This window comes from Chiloscyllium plagiosum, chromosome 10 (assembly GCF_004010195.1).
Source record: "Chiloscyllium plagiosum isolate BGI_BamShark_2017 chromosome 10, ASM401019v2, whole genome shotgun sequence".
Taxonomy (NCBI): Eukaryota; Metazoa; Chordata; class Chondrichthyes; order Orectolobiformes; family Hemiscylliidae; genus Chiloscyllium; species Chiloscyllium plagiosum.
In genome coordinates, this window is record NC_057719.1 from 16,233,641 (window position 1) to 16,255,344 (window position 21,704).

At 41.5% G+C, this 21,704-nt stretch overlaps 1 protein-coding gene across 1 annotated transcript in view; it reads right to left on the reverse strand.

Moving 5' to 3' along the window:
• Positions 1-21,704, reverse strand: part of fbln5 (fibulin 5) — a 91,089-nt gene that overhangs the window by 16,464 nt on the left and 52,921 nt on the right. Inside the window, exons 6-7 of the mRNA XM_043698461.1 lie at positions 20,025-20,141; positions 16,227-16,346 (exon numbers count right to left, since the gene is read on the reverse strand). Coding sequence (XP_043554396.1) covers positions 16,227-16,346; positions 20,025-20,141 — 237 coding nt within the window. The remainder of the gene's footprint in view (positions 1-16,226; positions 16,347-20,024; positions 20,142-21,704) is intronic.

The following is a 21,704-nucleotide window of genomic DNA, read 5'->3' on the forward strand; positions in this document are numbered from 1 at the left end:
GTAGAGTCAGAATCTTTGGTGACCTTTAAGCGGCAATTGGATAGGTACATGGATGGGTGCTTAAGCTAGGACAAATGTTCGGCACAACATCGTGGGCCGAAGGGCCTGTTCTGTGCTGTATTGTTCTATGTTCAATGTTCTATTAACTATGAGACTGCCTGTATCACAACATCGTGGGCCGAAGGGCCTGTTCTGTGCTGTATTGTTCTATGTTCAATGTTCTATTAACTATGAGATCTGCCTGTATTGCTCACAAGCCAAAGCTTTTCACTGTGCCTTGGTACATGTGACAATAAATTCAATTCAATTCAAATTCAATTCAACATGGGTAGGAGGGAGAGAGGGAGGGACAGCCCTAGGCCATGCCTGGGACATTGTACAACACCACTTCCAGTCTGCCAACAGAAAGCCTCTCCGGGCAATTAGATGACTACCAGCATCTGGAAAATACCCGTCGCCCTCCTTTAATTAAGCCCTTATGGAATCATATTGGTCTACCGTGCAGAATAAAGGCCTTTCATCCCATCGGGTTTGCGCCAGGTAAAAACAAATACCTCACTATTCCACTCTAATTCACTTCTCCCATAGTCTTGGCATCACATGAGCTTTGGCTGTAGTGTTCAATTGTTCCATGTCCTACCCATTCCAGAGATGCGAACAGGTGATTGGAAAATAGTTTAAATTCTGCCTGATTATATTGCTATGACTCACCTCAGGAAGTTTTAATACATTAAAAGGCACTATAAAATTTCAGGTTGTTACTGTGATTCATTTACTTGTATTTTTTTGTTCCTGGAAAGGCTCATATTTTAGCCTCAAAACAGTATGTCCCATACATGCAAATATTATTTTTCTAAATGAGTTCAACCGGTAAAATGGTCTCTCTCACTCATTATTAACTTGTACGCAGGAAAAATTTATATTTACGCAGTGTATTGCAGTTCATTGAAAATTTATGCTATAATATATTTTTAACAGCTAATAATTTGAATTCAGCAATGTAAATAACTCAACCAAGAAAGCTTAGAAAGATTGACTGGATAATTTAAATAAATTGTCTTTTAATTCATATAACCAGAACTACATGGCAAGCCAGGATACAAAATAGATCAAAATTGAATTGTAACTGAAAAAATAGAAATATTACATTTTTTTAAAAAATGTAATAGAAACCAGGAATTTTTAACACAATGTCTGCAAAAGTCACGAGCAGTGGCCGAGTTTCCTGCAAATAATGTATTGTGATAGAGAGGCCACAAGGTGGCGGTTTCAGCATTACAGGTTTTTGTTTTAGGTTAAATATTGTCTTTTCTGGTTCTCTTTCACTGCAATTTCTTTTACAAACTTTTAAAAGACAAATCAGAAGAAAAGAAATATGTTAGCTTTTATGTTTCTTCCTTTCAGATCATATTTAAGATACCATTTGCTCTTTTTTGTTGCATGACAGGTTTTCCAGTCACAAGTGGGAGGGTATTGGCGGATTGTGGAGGTGAATTTTCCCAGAAGAGGTATAGGAGGCCTGGAGTCTACCATCCTCAATGCCATTTCCTCTGGATGAGCAGTGCTGCTGCAGACTGATATTGTCCCAGGATGTTGATACTGAACAGCTGAGTAGGACCTGCAACCTGAAGAGCAGGTGACCATGTCATCCTAGCAGCCATCAAGGTGACAGTGACACTTACCTGTTATGCTAATGGTTGCTTCCAACAATCCACTGGGGATCTACGGGGATCTCTCAACTCTTGACCTACAAATCCATTAAAGCTGTTACCAATATAGTTTGTACTGGATCACACTGCCTAATCTCATTTGCTGCCTGCTTGGCAGTAGGCTTTGCCAATATAGCTGGCATCCCCCAGGCACAGGGTGCTACAGACTAAATAGGCTGAGGCCATCTCATATTGTGGCAATCCTCTTCAACAGAAAAGGCTTCCATTCCATTAATGTACAAATCTTCTGTGATCGATGGTACCACATCCTAGACACTTGACAATACAGTGCTGAGGGAATGCTGCGCTGACAGATGTGGGTCTTTCAGATGAGACATTAAAACAAGACCCTTGTCTGCTTCTCAGATGGATCCAAAGATCCTGTGGCCCACTCTTTCAAAGTGGGCCAGGGGTGACCTCCCCAGTGTTCTGCTCAATATTTATCCCTCAATAAACATCAGTGAAACAATCATATTGTCTTTCTGAGCTTCCTGTGAGCAAGTTTGCTACCATATTTCCCTCCAATGGTCACTGGATATATGCAGTTCACCAACTTTAGGTTTTCATCTGAACCATGCTGGGGTGCAGAGTCCTAGCAAATCACATAAATAAGCCTATAGATAGTGCTTTAAACTAAATGGTGTGTGGGGACGAGGGGACGAGAGGGGGAGGATTCAGTTATTGGAGAAATTAGAGAACCCAAATGAAAGGAAGCGGTAAGAGTGCAGAACTCAGGAGAGGTTATTAAAATCTCCAGCAGATACAAATAGGACAGAGTATCTGGAAATGGTTAGCAATCAAACTTCAAGTACACTGGATAAATGAACGACAATGAGAAGAGGGACGGTTAATACAGGACTCAAGGTGTTATATCTGAATGTATGCAGTATAAGGAATATGGTAAATGACCTTGTGGTGCAGATCGAAATTGGCAGGTATGGCATGGCGGGCAAACGAAGACATGGCTGCAATGGGATCAGGATTAGGAACTGAATATTCAAGGATATACATCCCATCAAACAGAAAGGCATGTGGGTAAAGGGGTTGGGTTGCAATAATAGTAAGAAATGAAATTAAATCAATAGTAAGAAAAGAAGTAGGGTCAGATGGTGTAGAATCTGTGTGGGTAGAATTGAGGAACTGCAAAGGTAAAAAAGCCATAGCTGGAGTTATGTACAGGTCTGCAAACAGTAGTCAGGAACTGGGGCACAAGATACACCAGGAGACAGGAAAGATGTACAGGAAAGACAAAATTACAGTGATCATGGCGGATTTCAATGTGCGTGTGGACTGGGAAAATAAGGTTGGTAGTGGTTCACAAGAAAAGGAATTTGTGAATGTCTGCAAGATGGATTTTTGGAGCAGCTTGTGCTGGAGCCCATTAGGGAACAGGCAATATTGGATTTAGGGCTGCGTAATACGGCAGACTTGATAGAGTGAAGGAATCCTTAGGAGGCAGTGATCATAACATGATTGAATTTATTCTGCAATTTGAGAGAGAGAAGACAGAATTAGAGGAAATGCTATTTCAGCTGAACTACAAAGGCATGAGGGAAGAGCTGGGTGGAATTGACTGGGAGAGGAAGATAGCAGGAAAGACAGTGGAACATCAATGGCAGGAGTTTCTGGGAGTAATTCAGGAGACACAGCAGAGATTCATCCTGAGGAAAAGGAAGCATGGTACAAGGAGGATGAGGCAACCATGGCTGACTAGGGAAGTCAGGGATAGCATAAAAGCAAAAGAGAAAGCATAAAAAGTAGCGAAGAACAGTGAGAAACCAGAGGATTGGAAAGCTTACAAACACCAACAGAGGTCAACAAAAAAAATGAGGGAGTAGATTAAATATGAAGGTAAGCTAGCCAGTAATATAAAGGAAGACTAAGAGCTTTTTCGATAGATAAAGAGCAAAAGAGAAGCAAAAGTGGATATTGGGCCATTGGAAAATGACACAGGAGAGATAGAAAGGGGGAACAAAGAAATGGCTGAGGAACTGAATAATTACTTCATGTTAGTCTTCACAATGGAAGACATGAGTAATTTCCCAAAACTTCAAGAGAGTGAGGGGGCAGAGTTGGGGATGGTGGCCATAATCAAGGAGAAGGTGCTAGAAAAACTGAAAGGCCTGAACGTAGATGAATCACCCGGAACAGATGGACTCCACCTCAGAGTTCTAAGGGAGATAACTGAAGAGATAGCGGAGGCATTAGTGATAATCTTTTAGAAATCACTTGAATAAGGGAGAGACTGGAAAATCACTAACACAACACCCCTGTTTAAAAAGGCAGTAAGGCAGAAGTTAGAAAATTACAGACCAATTACAAACAAACCTCAGTCATGGGTAAGATCCTGGAATCCATCGTGGAGGATGAGATTTTTGAATACTTGGAAGGGTATGGTAAAATACAGCAGAGTCAGCATGGTTTCATCAAGGGAGGTCATGCCTGACAAATCTGCTCGAATACTTTGAGGAAGTAATGAGCAGATTAAATCAAGGAAAACCAATGGATGTTATCTAACTGGACTTCAAGAAGGCCTTTGACAAGGTGTCACACAGGAGGCTACTGAGTAACATCAGGGGCCATGGTGTCAGAAGCAAGGTGCTAGGATGGATAGATGCTTGGCTGTCTGACAGGAAGCAAAAAGCGGGGGTAAAAGGGTCCTTTTTAGGGTGGCAGTGGGTGACATGTGGTGTTCACAAGGCTCAGTGTTGGGACCACAACTTTTTACTTCCTACATTAACAATCTGGATGAAGGAACTGAGGGCATTCTGGCTAAGTTTGCAGATGATACAAAGATAGGTAGAGGGACAGATAGCATTGAGAAAGCAGGGAGACTGCAGAAGGATTTGGACAGGTTAGGAGAGTGGTCAAACAAGTGGCAGATGGAGTACAATGTGGGAAAGGACAAGGTAATGCACTTTGGTAGGAAGAGTAGAGGCATGGACTATTTTCTAAATGAGGAGAAAATTCAGACTTGTGAGTTCTAGTCCAGGATTCTCTCAAGGTAAGCTTGCAGACTGTGTCAATAGTTAGGAAGGCCAATGCAATGATGGCATTTATTTTGAAAGGACTTGAATATAAAAGCAAGGATATACTTCTGAGGCTCTATAAGCTCTGATCAAACTACATTTTGCGCCCCAAATCTCAGGAAGGATGTACTGGCCCTGGACCATGTTCAGAGGAAATTCACAAGAATGGTCCCAGGAATGAACAGCTTAACAAATGAGGAACATTTGAGCATTCTGTGCCTATACTCGATGGAGTTTAGAAGAATGAGGGGTAATCCATTTGAAATATAGAGAACACTGAATGGTCTGGACAGAATGGACATTGGGAAGATGTTTCCATTGGTAGGAGAGACTAGAACACAAGGGCACAGCCTTAGAGTAAAGTGAAGATCTTTTAGAACAGAGCTAAGGAGAAACTTCTTTAGCCAGAAAGTGGTGAATCTATGCAATTCATTGCCACAGAAGATTGTGGAGGCCAGGTCATTGAGTATATTTAAGACAGAGATAGATAAGTTCTTGATTGTAAAGGGGATCAAGGGTTACGGGGAGAAAGCGGGAGAATGGAGTTGAGAAATTTATCAGCCATGATAGATTGGCAGAGCAGACTCGATGGGCCAAATGGCCTAATTTCTGCTCCTATATCTTATGTTCTTATGGTCTAATGGCTTTATACAAATGCATGAATATCTCACAAAAACCAGGCGAGCTATAACATTACATTTGAGGACCGCATTCCTGCCCTTTCCACTATCAGACTCCTTGAATGTCCTATTGACCACTGCTGTTAACACAGCAACTCTACTTACAAATCACTGTTGCTCCAATTTATAACCAGTTCTGGTCTGTGTTACATTAGAATGCTTGAATTTTAATTTGTGCATGAATTTAAAACTGCAGCTTGTCTCACATCACCCCTGGGTTTTATTTCAATTGATCTTAATTTGGAGAGTTGCGATGAGGCCGTTGATTTGACATCACCTCCTTTACATCTTCCAGAGTGAGACTGTACCCTCTCACAATGGAAAAACAAATAGCAGTGTTTGATGACATGGAAACTTTGGAGTAACTGAACATACATACTCACACTGCAACATGTATGTACACAGTTCCAGGCACTGCACACTGCTGTGTCATCCACAAATGTCTTCACTGCACATGTGCACATGGCCTGACATGGGACAAGAGAGGAGAGAGAAAGAGAACAGACCAAGGAGGGAGGGGTGGTGGGGATGGGTGAGAACAGACTGGGGAGGAGTTGGTAGAGTAGGGGAGAGAGAATAGACCAGAGAAGAAGGGGAGAGAGAATGGATGAGGGTTGGGGAATGATTAGGTCCTCGAGGGACGGGGGAAAGAGAGACTATTCTCTGTTTCCCTTCACCTCCCCCATCCAATCTCTTCTCCATCAACCCCCCCAATCCCAATCTTTCCCCGACCCCTTCGCTATTCATGGTTGCATCCTTCGGTACACATAGTGTGGTAATGGAATAATGCTAAGTGCCCTTAGCATCAGGAAGCACATACTATTTCATATTAGCAGGCAGGCCAGTGTCAAAGATTTGCATGTGCACACGTTCCTATCAATCTTCTGCACTAGCACATGTGCACACACCTTCCTGGAGTGTACATGTTCCTCGGGGTTAGTAAACAGAGCCAAAACAAACACCTTTCACACTTCATCTCATTGACATTAGAACAAAGAAGAACAATACAGCATAGGAACAGGTCCTTCAGCCCTCCAAGCCTGCGCTGACACATTTTGCCCTTTCATACTAAAACTGTCTTCACTTACAGCATCCATATCCCTCTATTCCCGTCCTATTCATGTATTCATCCAGATGGTTCTTGAATGCTATTATTGTGTCTGCTTCCACTACCTTGCCTTTTGGACTCTGATAGACAAGCAGGAGGCTGGCGGAACACAGCAAACAAGGCAGCATCAGGAGGTGGAGAAGTCAACATTTCAGGTGTAACCTTTTCTGAAGAAAGGTGACACCCGACACGTTGACTTCTCCACCTCCTGATGCTGCCTGACTTGCTGGGTTCTTCCAGTCTCCTGCTTGTCTACCTTGGATTCCAGTTTGTCTCTAACCAAGTTTGGACTCGGAAGCTACAGAACTTGAGGATGTAAATATTCATGTCAAGAAAAGAGTTTATATTACAGAAGAGGAGGTGCTGGTGGTCTTTAAATGCACAAAGGTAGATAATGCCTGATCAGGTGTACCCCTGAACTTTGTGGGAAGTGAGGAAAGAGGTTACTGGGCCCTTGTTGAGGTATTTATATCTTGGATAAGCACGGGTGAAGTTCCGAAGGACTAGGGTTTGGCTAATGTAGTGCCATTATTTAAGAAAGGCTGTAAGGAACAACCAGAGAACTATAGACCAGTAAGCCTTATGTCAGTGATAGTTAAGTTGTTGGAGGGGATTCTGAGGGACAGGACTTACATGCATTTGGAAAGGCAAGGACTGATTAAGGATAGTCAGCATGGGAAATCATGTCTCACAAATTTGATTGAGTTTTTTGAAGAAGTGACAAAAAAGATTGACAAAAGCCAAGCAATGTTGTCTATATGGACTTCAGCAAAGCATTCAACAAGGTTCTGCATGTTTGACTGGTTAGCAAGGTAAGATCACAGGAGATCCAGGAGGAGCTAGCCAATTGGATACAAAATTGGCTTGAAGGTAGAAGACAAAAGGTGGTGGTGGAGGGATGTTGTTTTGGAGGCCTGTGACCAGTGGTATGCCACAAGGTTGAGTTCTGGGTCCTCTGTCTTTCATCATTTCTATAAATGATTTGGACGTGAATATCGGAGGTATGGTTAGTAAGTTTGCAGATGACACCAAATAGATGGTGTAGTGGACAGTGAAGAAGATTATCTCAGACTACAATGGGACCTTGTTCAGATGGGCTATTTGGTTGAAGAGTGGCAAATGGAGTTTAATTTAGATAAACGTGAGGTGTTGCATTTTGGAAAGACAAAACAGGAGAGGACCTATCCACTTAATGGCAAAGTCCTGGGGTGTGTTGCTGAAGGGTGATCTTATAGAGGTTTATAAAATCATGAGATAGGGTGAATAGCCAATGTCTTTTTTCTAGGGGTGAGGGAGTCCAAAACTGGAGAACATAGGTTTAAGGCGAGAAGGTAAAGATTTAAAAAGGACCTGAAGGATAACATTTTCATGCAGAACGAGTATATGGAATGAGCTGCCAGTTGAAGTGGTAGAGGCAGGTACAAATACAACATTTAAAAGGCATTTGGATGGGTATATGAATAGGAAAGGTTTAGAGGGATATGGGCTTACGTCAGATTGGGATGTCCGGTTGGTGTGGATTAGCTGAACTAAAGGATCTCTTTCTGTGCTGTATGACTCTGACTCTATGACTCCCACCTTTGTTGAATTTTTCTTCAGGCTTTATCCTGTACATTTTACCCTTGGCTGTGAAATTCCTTGCTAAAGATCGATCCATTGTAAGGATTAAACCACAAATGTTAACCATCTTTCTAAAAATGTGCTGAATTTATCGTCTGGCATTTTCAAGGTTTACTTTTTTTCAGCAACAAATGTTGATGGCACCATTGAGGACTACTGCAGTATCAACACTGAGATGGCCTAACTAACCCAGAGTTATTAACAGTTGTTTCACACTATCAGTGCACTGACTTCTCCAGAGCAGCTCCTTTGATAACATACCACCAAGCAAAAACATACAATATAATAATTTTCTTGTAAAATATGCTCACCAGGGAATTTGAGGACTCTCAGAGGAACACGCTGTCCTGTCTTTTCAGAAACATGTTTGAATCCATCTGACAGATGAGGCTACAAACAAGTCTTTCTGCACATCTGCAGTTTGCATTCTATGGAAGAGGCTTCTATGGAACTCATTGGAACAGAAGACTTGATGCGCCTAATTCTGTTCCTACACCTTATAGTCTTTGGGAACTTAGGAAACTCCCTTGGGGGTGTTGGTTCTGTTTTATGTTGGGAATAAGGTTTTATTGTAAAGGCATAGCAAAGCGAGCCTTACTCTGTCATAGCCTGACCTGAGCATGCTCAATGCTGAGTGGTACAAATTGGAAAACATTCTATTTCTCAAAATTCCCATCCTGAAGTGAATTGAGTCACCGAAGTAAATCCTATAACATAATGGGTAAAAGTGGGAAAGCCAGTGTTGGACTGGGGTGTACAAAGTTAAAAATCAGACAACACCAGGTTATAGTCCAATAGGTTTAATTGGAAGCACTAGCTTTCGGAGCACTGCTCCTTCATCAGGTGGTTGTCAAGCAGTGCTCCAAAAGCTAGTGCCTCCAATTAAACCTGTTGGACTATAACCTGATGTTGTATGATTTTTAACATTGCAGAGATAAGCAATCATAGCACAGAAGGAGGTGGTTTGACCCACCTTGCTAATCTTTGCACTGGCAACCCTATTATTCCTATTCTCCTGCCCTGTATTTTCTCTCTTTTTAGGTTCTTATTCAATTCCCTTTTGAAGGCCACAATTGAAACCTTTCCCAGAGCCTAACCATTTACTGCATGAAAGAGATCTTACTGATGTCACCAAAGCCTCTTATGACAACCATGGTAAATTTAATCCTCTGGTTAATGACCCTTCTTCCTTCATTAACCAGTTTCTCTCTACCCATTCTTCCCAAAGCCCTGATGATTTTGAACAATCTTATTTCCTATCAAACTTCATTTCTCCAAGAACAGCCCCAGATTCGTCACAGAATCATAGAATCTTACAGTGCAGAAGAGGCCTTTCAACTCACCGTGCCAGCATTATTTATTCACATAAAGAAGTCTCTCATCCTTGGAACCATTCCTGTAAATGTTTTCTGCTTTCTCTGGTGTTTTACCATGTTTCTAAAATGTGGTGCTCAAGGCTTAACACAATATTATCATTAAGGCAAAACCAGTGTTTTACAAAGGTTTTTCATAATTTCCTTGCTGTTGTACTCTACATTTATATATAAAGCAAGGATTCTGTATGCATTTTAGCCATTTCTTAACATTTCCATCCATCCTCAACAATTTATGCACATTGTTTGGTATTGAAATTTAATCTCTACCAATGTGCCTCTTGGTTTGCTGTAGTCATGTGACTGCTACCATGTAGCATACATATTTGAGGCAGCCATTTTGCAAGTACTTCAATAAAGACAGTGTGAAGACCAAACTGCTGCCTTTTGAACACAGAACATTCATAAAACACTCAAATCCTTATAACATCTTCAAAATCATAGCCTTTTGTTTATATTGTCTCAACTTGTTTTTCTAACCAAATGTCTCTCTTCACAGTTCTTTGCATTAAAGTTAATGGGCCACATCTCCATGCAAGGAGAAAGTGAGGTCTGCAGATGCTGGAGATCAGAGCTGAAAATGTGTTGCTGGAAAAGCACAGCAGGTCAGGCAGCATCCAGGGAACAGGAGAATCGACGTTTCGGGCATTCATTCCTGAAGAAGGGCTTATGCCCGAAACGTCGATTCTCCTGTTCCCTGGATGCTGCCTGACCTGCTGCACATCTCCATGCAATCCAAACCTGCTCTCTTAAAGTGTATTGTAATTCCCCCAGCAGTTCACAATAGTTTCAAGTTTGTGTTATCTGCTAAGTATAAATAGTGACATGCACAGTCAAGTTATATATAAAGAGGAAAAACAATGGTCCAACAGTGACACCAACTCCTATTGAGCTTCACTGTGTACCTTTCGCCAGAACAAAAAGCAACCATTCACAGCAATGTTTTGTGTCTCTCAGCTAATCTCATATCCCTGCTGCCCCTCTCTCTTTCCATGTGTTTCCACTTTGTTAACTAACCTATTAAGGGTGGTTCATTATCTTTTGGATGTCAATCAACCTCAGGACCCTGACCAAATTCTTACTTTCTGAGAGAAAGCTAGAGCTGTATTTATGCAAATATTTCTGAGTAGAATATGAAGATAGGAAATGATTTTTTATTGGTCAGAGTATTGAGTACAGGAGTTGGGAGATCATGTTGTGGCTTTACAGGACATTGGTTAGGCCACTGTTGGAATATTGCGTGCAATTCTGGTCTCCTTCCTATTGGAAAAATGTTGTGAAACTTGAAAGGGTTCAGAAAAGATTTACAAGGATGTTGCCAGGGTTGGAGGATTTGAGCTATCAGGAGAGGCTGAACAGGCTGGGGCTGTTTTCGCTCGAGCATCTGAGGTTGAGGGGTGACCTTATAGAGGTTTATAAAATCATGAGAGGCATGGATAGGATAAATAGATGAAGTCCTTTCTCTGGGGTGGGGGAGTCCAGAACTAGAGGGCATAGGTTTAGGGCGAGTGGGGAAAGATATAAAAGAGACCTAAGGGGCAACTTTTTCACACAGAGGGTGGTACATATATGGAATGAGCTGCCAGAGGATGTGGTGGAGGCTGGGGCTGGTACAATTGCAACATTTAAGAGGCATTTGGATGGGTATATGAATAGGAAGGGTTTGGAGGGATATGGGGCCGGGTGCTGGCAGGTGGGACTAGATTGGGTTGGAATATCTGGTCGGCATGGACGGGTTGGACCGAAGGGTCTGTTTCCATACTGTACATCTCTATGACTCTATGACATCCATTCCATTCTTAAACTGTATATTTTAACTCTGCAACAAACAGCGAAATTCACAGCTGACCTTGGAGGAACCTGCGTGGGAGAGCTCACAGCACAGGAACAAATACGTGCATAGTTTTTAAGTGTAGTTTTGCTGTAAATCGACAATAGAGAATAGAGTGGGCTCTTTCTTGATTATATGTTTTATTGAGATCTGACTCCTGATTAAATTTTGAAAATATAAGCCATAAATATTAAGTTGGCCTGGAGCGATAAGGCAGTGTTATTTTCTGGTTCGGTAGATTGTGAAGGAGCAAAGATGGCCTTCAGTAGAGTGATGTGCTATTCCAGTCGGATGTGGGAGATTAGGGAGAGTTTCTATTTACTGATGATTATGTCTACAGGAAGTATCTTTGGTTGCAAATCCCGTCATATCGCATGGATCAGTTAGAGCAGCAGTTACAGGCAATAAGGAATTGACAGGAGCGAGGGGTGTGATGGATGGCAGTTATAGAAAGGGAGAGGATGCAGAATATTCTCAAAGGGATGAGGGATCATCAGGGTTCAATGTACACATTGAAACCATTAACATAGGAAGAGAAAGGGATGAGATTCTGAAGGGAGAATATAGAAAGTTAAGCAGGAATTTAAAAAGGACATCCTCAAGGGTAGTAATATCTGGATTAGTCTCAGTGCTATGAGCTAGTGAGCGTAGGAATAGGAGGATAGAACAGATGAATGTGTGGCTGAGAGGTGGTGCAGGGGAGAAGGGTTCACATTTTTGGATCATTGGAATCGCTTCTGGGGTAGAAGTGACCTGTATAAGAAGATGGATTGCACATGAATTGGAAGGGGACTAATATACTGGCAGTGAGATTTGCTCGAGCTGCTCAGGAGGATTTAAACTACTAAGGTAGGGGGTTGGGACCCAGGGAGATAGTAAGGAAGGAGATTGATCTGAGACTGGTATAGTTAGGAAAAGGAATGAATCAAATAGTGAGGGCAGGCAAGAAAAAAAGCAGAGAACAAGGTAGAACTGATAAATTAAACTGTGTTTATTTCAATGCACGAGGCCTAACAGGGAAGGCAGATGAACTCAGGGCATGGTAAGAAACATGGGACTGGGATATCATAGCAATTACAGAAACATGGCTCAGGGATGGACAGGACTGGCAGCTTAATGTTCCAGGATACAAATGCTAATGGAAGGACAGAAAGGGGGGGGGCAAGAGAGGAGGGGGAGTGGTGTTTTTGATAAGGGATAGCATTACAGCTGTACTGAGGGAGGATATTCCCAGAAATACATCCAGGGAAGTTATTTGGGTGGAGCTGAGAAATAACAAAGGGATGATCACTTTATTGGGATGGTATTATAGACCACTCCCCCAATAGTCAGTGGGAAATTGAGAAACAAATTTGTAAGGAGACCTCAGTTATCCGTAAGAATAATAGGGTGGTTATGGTAGGAGACTTTAACTTTCCAAATATAGACTGGGACTGCCATAGTGTTAAGAGTTTAGATGGAGAGGAATTTGTTAAGCATGTACAAGAAAATTTTCTGATTCAGTATGTCGATGACCTACTCTTGGGAAATAAGGCAGGGCAGGTGACTGAGATGTCAGTGGGGGAGCACTCTGGGGCCAGCGACCATAATTCTATAAGATTCAAAATAATGATGGAAAAGGATAGACCAGATCTAAAAGTTGAAGTTCTAAATTGGAGGAAGGCTAGTTTGGTATTAGACAAGAACTTTCTAAAGTTGATTGGAGGCAGATGTTCCCAGGTAAAGGGACGGCTGGAAAATGGGAAGACTTCAGAAATGAGATAACGAGAGTCCGGAGACAGTATATTGCTGTTAGGGCGAAAGGCAAGGCTGGTGGGTGTAGGGAATATTGGATGACTAAAGAAATTGAGGGTTTGGTTAAAAAAAGAAAGCATATGCCACGCATAGACAGCAGAGATCGAGTGAATCCTTAGAAAAGTATAAAGGCAGTAGGAGTATACTTAAGAGGGAAATCAGGAGGGCAAAAATGGCACATGAGATAGCTTTGGCAAATAGGGTTAATGAGAATCGAAATGCTTTTTATAAATATATTAAGGACAAAAGGGTAACTAGGGAGAGAATAGGGCCCCTCACGATCAGCAATGCAGCCTATATATGGAGCGACAGGAGATGGGGAGATAGTAAACAAGTATTTTGCGTCAGTGTACACTGGGGAGAAGGACATGGAAGATATTGAATGTGGGGAAATAGATGGTGAGATCTTGGAAAAAGTCCATATTATAGAGGAGGAGGTGCTAGATGCCTTAAAATGCATAAAACTCCCCAAGATCTGATCATCAAAACTCTGTGGGAAGGTAGGGAAGTGATTGGTGGGCCCTTTGTTGAGATATTTGTATCATCGATAGTCACAGGTGAGGTGCCAGAAGACTGGAGGTTGGTGAACGTGATTCTACTATTTAAGAAAGGTGGTAAAGAAAAGCCAGGGAACTATAGACTGCTGAGCCTGATATCAGTGATGGGCAAGTTGTTGGAGGGAATCTTGAGGGAAAAGGATTTACATGCACTTGGAACGGCAAGGACTGATTAGGGATAGTCAACATGATTTTGTGCATGGGAAATCATGTCTCACAAACTTGAATGAGATTTTTGAAGAAATACCAAAGAGGGTTGATGAGGGCAGAGCTATGTTGACTTCAGTAAGGCATTCAACAATGTTCCTCATGGTAGATTGGTTGGCAAGGTTAGGGCTCATGGTGTAAAGGGAGAACTAGCCATACAGAACAGAGGGTTCATGATGGAGGGTTGCTTTTCAGACTAGAGGCTGTGGCCAGTGGTTTGTCACTAGAATCAGTGCTGGGTCCACTGCTTTTCATCAGTTATATAAATTATTTGGATGGGAGCATAGGAGGTAGTGTTAGTAAGTTTGCAGATGACATCAAAATTGGAGGTGTAGTGAACAGCGAAGACAGTTACCACGGAGTACAACAGAATCTTGATCAAATGGGCCAAAGGGCTGAGAAGTGTCAGATGGAATTTAATTTAGATAAATTTGAGGCGCTGCATTTGGAAAGGCAAATCAGAGCAGGACTTATGCACTTTATGGTAAGGTCCTGGGGAGTGTTGCTTAACAAAGAGACCATGGAGTGCAGGTTCATAATTCCTTGAAAGTAGAGTCACAGGCAGATAGGATAGTGAAGAAGGCTTTTGGTATGCTTTCCTGTCTTGGACAAAGCATTGAGTATAGGAGTTGAAAGGTCAAGTTATGGCTGTATAGGGCATTGCTGATGCCACTTTTGGAATTTATTGTGTAATTCTGGTCTCCCTCCTCTTGGAAGGATGTTGTAAACTTGAAAGAGTTCAGAAAAGATTTTCAAGGAGGTTGCCAGGGTTATAGGATTTGAGCTATCGGGAGAGGCTGAATAGGCTGGGGCTGTTTTCCCTGGAGCATCGGAGGCTAAGGGATGACCTTATAGAGATGTATAAAGTCATGAAGGGAATGGATATGGTAAATAGACATGGTCTTTTCCCTGTGATAGAGGAGTCCAGAACTAGAGGGCATGTGTTTAGGATGAGAGTGGAAAAATTTAAAAGGGACCCAAGTGGCAATTTTTTCACACAGAGAGTGGTGCACGTATGGAATGAGCTGCCAGAGGAAGTGGTGGAGGCTGGTACAATTACAGCATTTAAAAGGCATCTGGATGTGTATATGAATAGGAAGTATTTAGAGGGATATGAGCCAAGTGCTGGCAAATGATTAGGATATCTGGTCGGCATGGATGAGTTGGACCAAAGGGTCTGTTCCTATGCTATACATCTCTATGACCCTATGACTCTAATACCAGTTGAATTATTCTTTTTAATCAAGTCTACAATTCCCATCATAATATCCTCTTTGCAATGTGTTGTTCTGTTATTTCAACCAAATTACAACTGTGGGACACTATTCAAACATTTTTCATTGTTGACAAAACTATCCATATGAAATAACTTAGTACAAATTAATATTTCATTTGGAATTCAAGTTGGATAAAATGTAGCTAAAGCTTTATCAATTACAGCATTGTTTCTCTATCCAGCAGCTGACAAATTTGTCATTTGTTTTATATTAACTGCAACTAATTTTAGATTTTTCTATGCAATGTAGTTTGATGCTCACATATATTCCCACTCATTTGGCCACTGTCGGGTGCCCTAGTTCTACTTAGGCTTCACCCTAGTTAATTGCTTCTATTTTCACATTCATGCACAAAAGCCTTTTTACAGAAGAATACCCCCATGCTGTAATAGTGGAAATATGTTCCATTTATCTAATCTGTTCCAAGTGAAGATCTAATAAGCCTTATTAGTTTCCAGCAAAGCCCCTGAGTGGCTGTATACTAGTCGTGGTGCATCATTTGTATGGAAGAGGAAAGGTTTTGGGAGTTACGTCAACAACTACATCTCAGCACTGACCAAGTATGAGCTAATAATGTTAGTAAAAACATGGATCAGTTCATGCATTACTCAATGAAGAGCACATTTTAGTTAGAGATTCTCTAGTGATTAGATTCCCTACAGTGTGGAAACAGACCCTTCAGCCCAACAAATCCATACCAACCTTCCGAAGAGTAACCCACCCAGACACATTTCCCCCTGACTAATGTACCTAACATTATGGGCAATTTAGCATGGTCAAATCACTTGACCTGCACATCCTTTGGAATGTGGGAGGAAACTGGAGCATCCGGAGGAAACCCTTGCAGACACGGGGAGAATGTGCAGACTCCATATTGACAGTCGCCCAAGGCAGGGATTGAATCCGTGTCCCTGGAGCTGTGACGCAGCAGTGCTAACCACTGAGCCACCATGCCGCCCCATGGTGGATAGAGGCAGGAAAACAAAGACAGGCTTTTTTATTTAAAGAAACAAGATTAAATCATTCTGTTCCTTTTCTTACCCTCACAGCCTGTTCCGTCCGAGTTTAACTCATATCCAGTATCACAGCGACAAAGGAAGGAACCATAGGTGTTGATGCAATGCTGGCTACAAGGATTCTCTCCTGCACATTCATCGACATCTAGAGCATGGACATACAGAATCAGTGTCAGCACAGCGAATCACTTGTTACAATGTAATCTAGAAAATATCCTTTATCTCCTTATGAAAATATTGTCACGGTGAATATCAGGTGACTACTGTCAATAACCAACATAAATTTCGAGAGTGTTGAACTGGGGTTAAAGAGGCAACCAGCAAAGAGTTCAGTGTTAAAGAGTGAGCACAAGGTAAAAATATCTTACAGTCTAGATACATAGGCAAGGGAAATACTTATTTAAAAAATGAATGTAAATGACAAATAATTGACCTTCTGTCCAAAACAGCAATGCTTTTTTTAAAAATTACAATTGGATGTGACTTATCAGGCTAAAGTATAAAGCCTGATATACTTTGAATAAGCATCATCTACACATCTATTTATTACAATTTATGGAACATGTGGCTTGTAAATTGATTGTATTTCATGCAAGGGAAACTACTTTCCTACTATTCATATCAGCATTTACACAATTCTACATCTAGATCACTACTATCATTAACACTCCCTTTGTATTTTGCTCTGGGCTCTCTCACTATCTGTTCGACTCACTCTTCCTTCCCTCTATCAACAACATAAAAAAAACATTAGTTTCCAAACCCCCTTCAATTCTGCAGAAGAATCATGTTTAGCTGAATGTTAATCTGTTTCTCTCTCCAGAAGCGCTGCCAGACCTGTTGAGTTTCTCTAGCTCTTTGTGGCTTTTATTATTTCAGATCAGCAGCATCTCCATTACTTTGTTTTAATTTCACTGTAACTATTTTATTGGCTATAAAACATTTTTATGATGGCCTGAGATTATAATAGGCACTATATTAATGCAAGACTTTTTTTTTATTTTTGCAACAAATGTTCACTACAGTTAAAGAAATCCTCAAGTGATACAAGCCTGCATCCCAAAAAAGGAACCGTCAAAAATTGTTGCCTCAGAGACAAATAATGCTCCAACAATGGCTAATTTCAATAACTATGCTACCAGCATCCCCCACTCTTGGGATTAATGCTTTGCTCTCCTACCAGAGTCAGCCTATCATAGGCAGAAAGGCAGAAGATGATTGAAGATAAATCCATGTGTATGGAAACAGTTATCTCTGTAATCAGCCTGTCTAACTTGCTGATACCTGGAATGAGGTGCTGCTTGGCACTGCCTACCCACAGAGTAATATTTCTTGAAATGGCAGAACAAAGGCAAGTGGTGACTGGGTAGATGGTTGCAGGGGCGAACTAATGCATTAGATCTATGCTCAGCTGAGTGAACAATTACTGCAATAGAGTGCCTACAATTTTCCATCATGATAGTAAGACATGGGGGCTATCAGTTGAAGATGCACTCTCTCACATAGTTAACATGAAATATGTAGCTTACAGCATTAAGATCCATTGCCTAAGGAATGGTACTGCTAGATGGGCCATGGATGAAGCAACGCTTCCAGTTTTGGACATTCAGCTTTCAGGATGAATATTGGTTTGGGGAAAAAATGAAAAAAAACATAGATGGAAGAACCTCCTAAATCATGTGTACATGTATCAAGAGGGACATAAGACTGTCACAGAAAGTCATGACTTACAAACTTTCCACTGTGCTCATTTAACATGTGACAATAAAGCTAAAGCTAAAGTCTGTTTTTAATGAAAATGATGACTTAATGAAAATGAAAGTCTGTAATCAGGTGTTGAAGGGTAATTAACAGGTGAATAAGGAGAAGCTTGATGTACTAAATCAGGTGAAGAAAACAAAGAAATTTCATTACTAAGAACTAAGAAAACAAATCCAAGTGTAACTTATCAGTAATTTTTTTTTACCTGGACCTCTTAATTTATTGCCAAGAGTGTCACATACTTCCTTCATTTATTCTTTCAAGGGATGTGACATTGTTGGCTTGGCCAACGTTTATTGCCTATCCCCAATTGCCCTTGACAAGGTGATGATGAGCCATCCTGTTGAACCACTGCAGTTCCATGGGATGCAGGACCACCAATAGTGCTATTAGGAAGTGAGTTCCAGGATTTTGACTTAACGATAGAAAAAGATATGGCGATATAATTCATGTGTGGGAGGTGTGTAGCTTGGAGGGGTACTTGCAGCTGGTCATGTTCACCTCCTTTGAGGTGGTAGAGTTCATGGATTTGGAAGATGCTGAAGGAGCTTTATTGAGTTGCTACAAATGATGCATCAATTTAAACTGACAAAGGCAGCAAGTAATGAAGAGACTTGCTTTCTTTTAGAGCATTTCATAACAAAGTGCTTCACAGCTAATTAAGCACCTTTGAAGTGCAGTCACTGTTGCAAAAAAATGTTGCAGCCAATTTGCACACAGTCTCAACCTCGCAACTCGGCACCGCCCTCTTGAATGGTCCTATCTGTCCATCTTCCTTCCCACCTATCTGCTCCACCCTCCTCTCTGACCCATCATTTTCACCCCCACCTTCATCTACCTATCGCCTTCCCAGCTACCTTCCCCTCCAATTTATCTCTCAGCCCCCTTGGCCCAGAAGCCTCATTCCTGATGAAGGACTTATGCCCGAAATGTCAACTATCCTGCTACTTGGATGCTGCCTGATCGGCTGTGGTATTCCAGCACCACACTCTTCAACTCTGATCACCAGCATCTGCAGTCCTCACTTTCTCACAACAATGTAATAATAACAAGATAATCTGTCTCTGTGATGTTTGAGATATAAACTTTGGGCGGGATACTGACAATAACTCCCCTGCTCTTTATTGAAGCATTTCAATGGGATCTTTAACATCCACCTGAATGTGCACTCAATGCCTTAATGGTCCTATCTGTCCATCTTCCTTCCCACCTATCTGCTCCATCCTCCTCTCTGACCCATCACTTTCACCCCCACCTTCATCTACCTATCGCCTTCCCAGCTACCTTCCCCTCCAATTTATCTCTCAGCCCCCTTGGCCCACGAGCCTCATTCCTGATAAAGGACTTATGCCCGAAATGTCGACTATCCTGCTCCTTGGATGCTGCCTGATCGGCTGTGGTATTCCAGCACCACACTCTCCAACTCTGATCACCAGCATCTGCAGTCTTCACTTTCTCAAAACAATGTAATAATAACAAGATAATCTGTCTCTGTGATGTTTGAGATATAAACTTTGGGCGGGATACTGACAATAACTCCCCTGTTCTTTATTGAAGCATTTCAATGGGATCTTTAACATCTACCTGAATGTGCACTCAATGCCTTAGTTTAACATGGCATCTTAAAGACAGAGCATCTCACCTTTGGTGGGAGTGTCATCTTTGAGCTTTGTGTTCACGTCCTGGACTGGGACTTGAATCCACAATCTCTTGGCACAGAGGAAAATGTGCTACTATCCAGGACAGGCTGGTACAAGGAGGGACATTGCAATTTTTTATGAAGGGTTGGATAAATCTAGGCTTTCTTCCTAATACAGGAAGATGTTGAGAATGGTCTATCAATGGCTTTAATGATGAGGTGAACGTTTCTTTCTGGCTTATGATGAAATTATGCCATTGTTGGGGAATGGTTAGAAATATAGGGACATGCCAAAAAGCAGCAAGAAACAACTCAGCTCCAATGCATTTTAAACTGGAACATACAATGATTTCAAAAGTCACTGTGGCATGTCCCACTCTGCATTTTGCCACTTAGATGGAATGACGTCTAAAAGCTCATTACCTTGACATGATCTCCCATCAGCGTTCAGTAGGAATCCAGCATTACACTGGCAGGAGTAGGAGCCAGCAATATTGGCACACAGCTGCTGACAATATCCATGTCGACATTCATCAATATCTGGAGAAGAAACAGACAGGCGTGTAGAGAGAGACATGTTTTCACATTCAAAACAAGAGATAATCACATAGCGTTTTACCTCTTTAGTTATCCCTTAACTTCAGGGGTGAATGCAAAGGAAGAACTTTCCTTTTGTATTGTGGTACAGGTGATGTTATTTTAAGAGATCCCATAAACTTAGGAGATAATTTAATTTAATCCTCATTTTAATTAAATATGTTTGAAAAATACTTATTTGCTCACTCCAAGCTAGGACAAAGAATATGAGAAAACCATAAGATAAGACCATAAGGCGTAGGAGCAGAACTTAGGCCATTCAGCCTATCGAGTCTACCTCACCATTTAATCATGGCTGATAAGTTTCTCATCCCCATTCTCCTGCTTTCTCCCTGTAACCCTTGATCCCCTTGACAATCAAGGACCTATCTATCTCAGTCTTAACTATACTCAATGACTTAACTATATTCAAGGCCTCCACAGCCTTCTCTGGCAATGAATTCCATAGATTCACCACTCTCTGGCTGACGACGTTTCCCATTATCTCTGTTCTGAAAGGTCGTCCCTTTGCTTTAAGTCTGTGCCCTCAGGTCCTAGTCTCCTCTGCCAAAGGAAACATCTTCCCAACATCCACCCTGTCCAGGCCATTCAGTATTCTGTAAGTTACACTTGGATCCCCCCTCATTCTTCTAAACTCTATCAAGTATAGTCCCAGAGTCTTCAAACGTTCCTCATATGTTAAGCTTTTCATTCCTGGGACCATTCTCGTGAACCTTCTCTGAACCCACCCCAGGGCCAATATGAAGCTTATGATTCCCTTTGTCCTCAACTATCTCTCACTTTCAATCTTAAATACTTCCAGATATTGAGCATCCATAGCATCTAGGATAGAGAATTTGAAAGATTCACAACCAATATCAATCTGAAATGACAAGCCCTTTATCCTGAGACTCTGTACACCAAAATTCTCCAGGCGGAAAAATAGCAGCCTCTGTGCACCTGTCAAACTCTCAAAAAATGTATACTTTCCAGTGCATGACTTTTCATTCCCCTGAGTTCCAAAAGATTTAAAGTCCAGTCTACTAGACTTCCCTTCATATGTCATTCCTGTCACTGTAGTGAACAAGCTCCAGCTTTAATTTGCCTCATAGAAAAGAAGTCAGTGCACCACGTAGCACCCCTGGAAAATCCATGGGATTTCTCCAACAGAAGATTGCCACACTCTTTGAAGTACAAACAGTTAAAAAGGGCTGTAATTCTGGAGAGAAATCAGGAATAATCCATAATGTTTCACTGTCCTAAAGTGTTATTGTTAACTGAGAGTCAATTTGCTTTTATTAAAATTCACTTGTGGAATGCAGCCATTGCTGCCTCAGCCAGCATTTATTGCTTATCCCTAGTTGCCCTTGAGAAGTTGATGGTGAGCAGTCATCTTGAACCACTGCAGATCATGTGTTGTAGATAGGTAATGTTTAACGTAGGGAGATGGGGACAGGGAAAGTACCAGAACTGATTGAAGAATCATCAGGCTGTCCTTTAATCTGATTGGAATATAGTTGAGGGGCT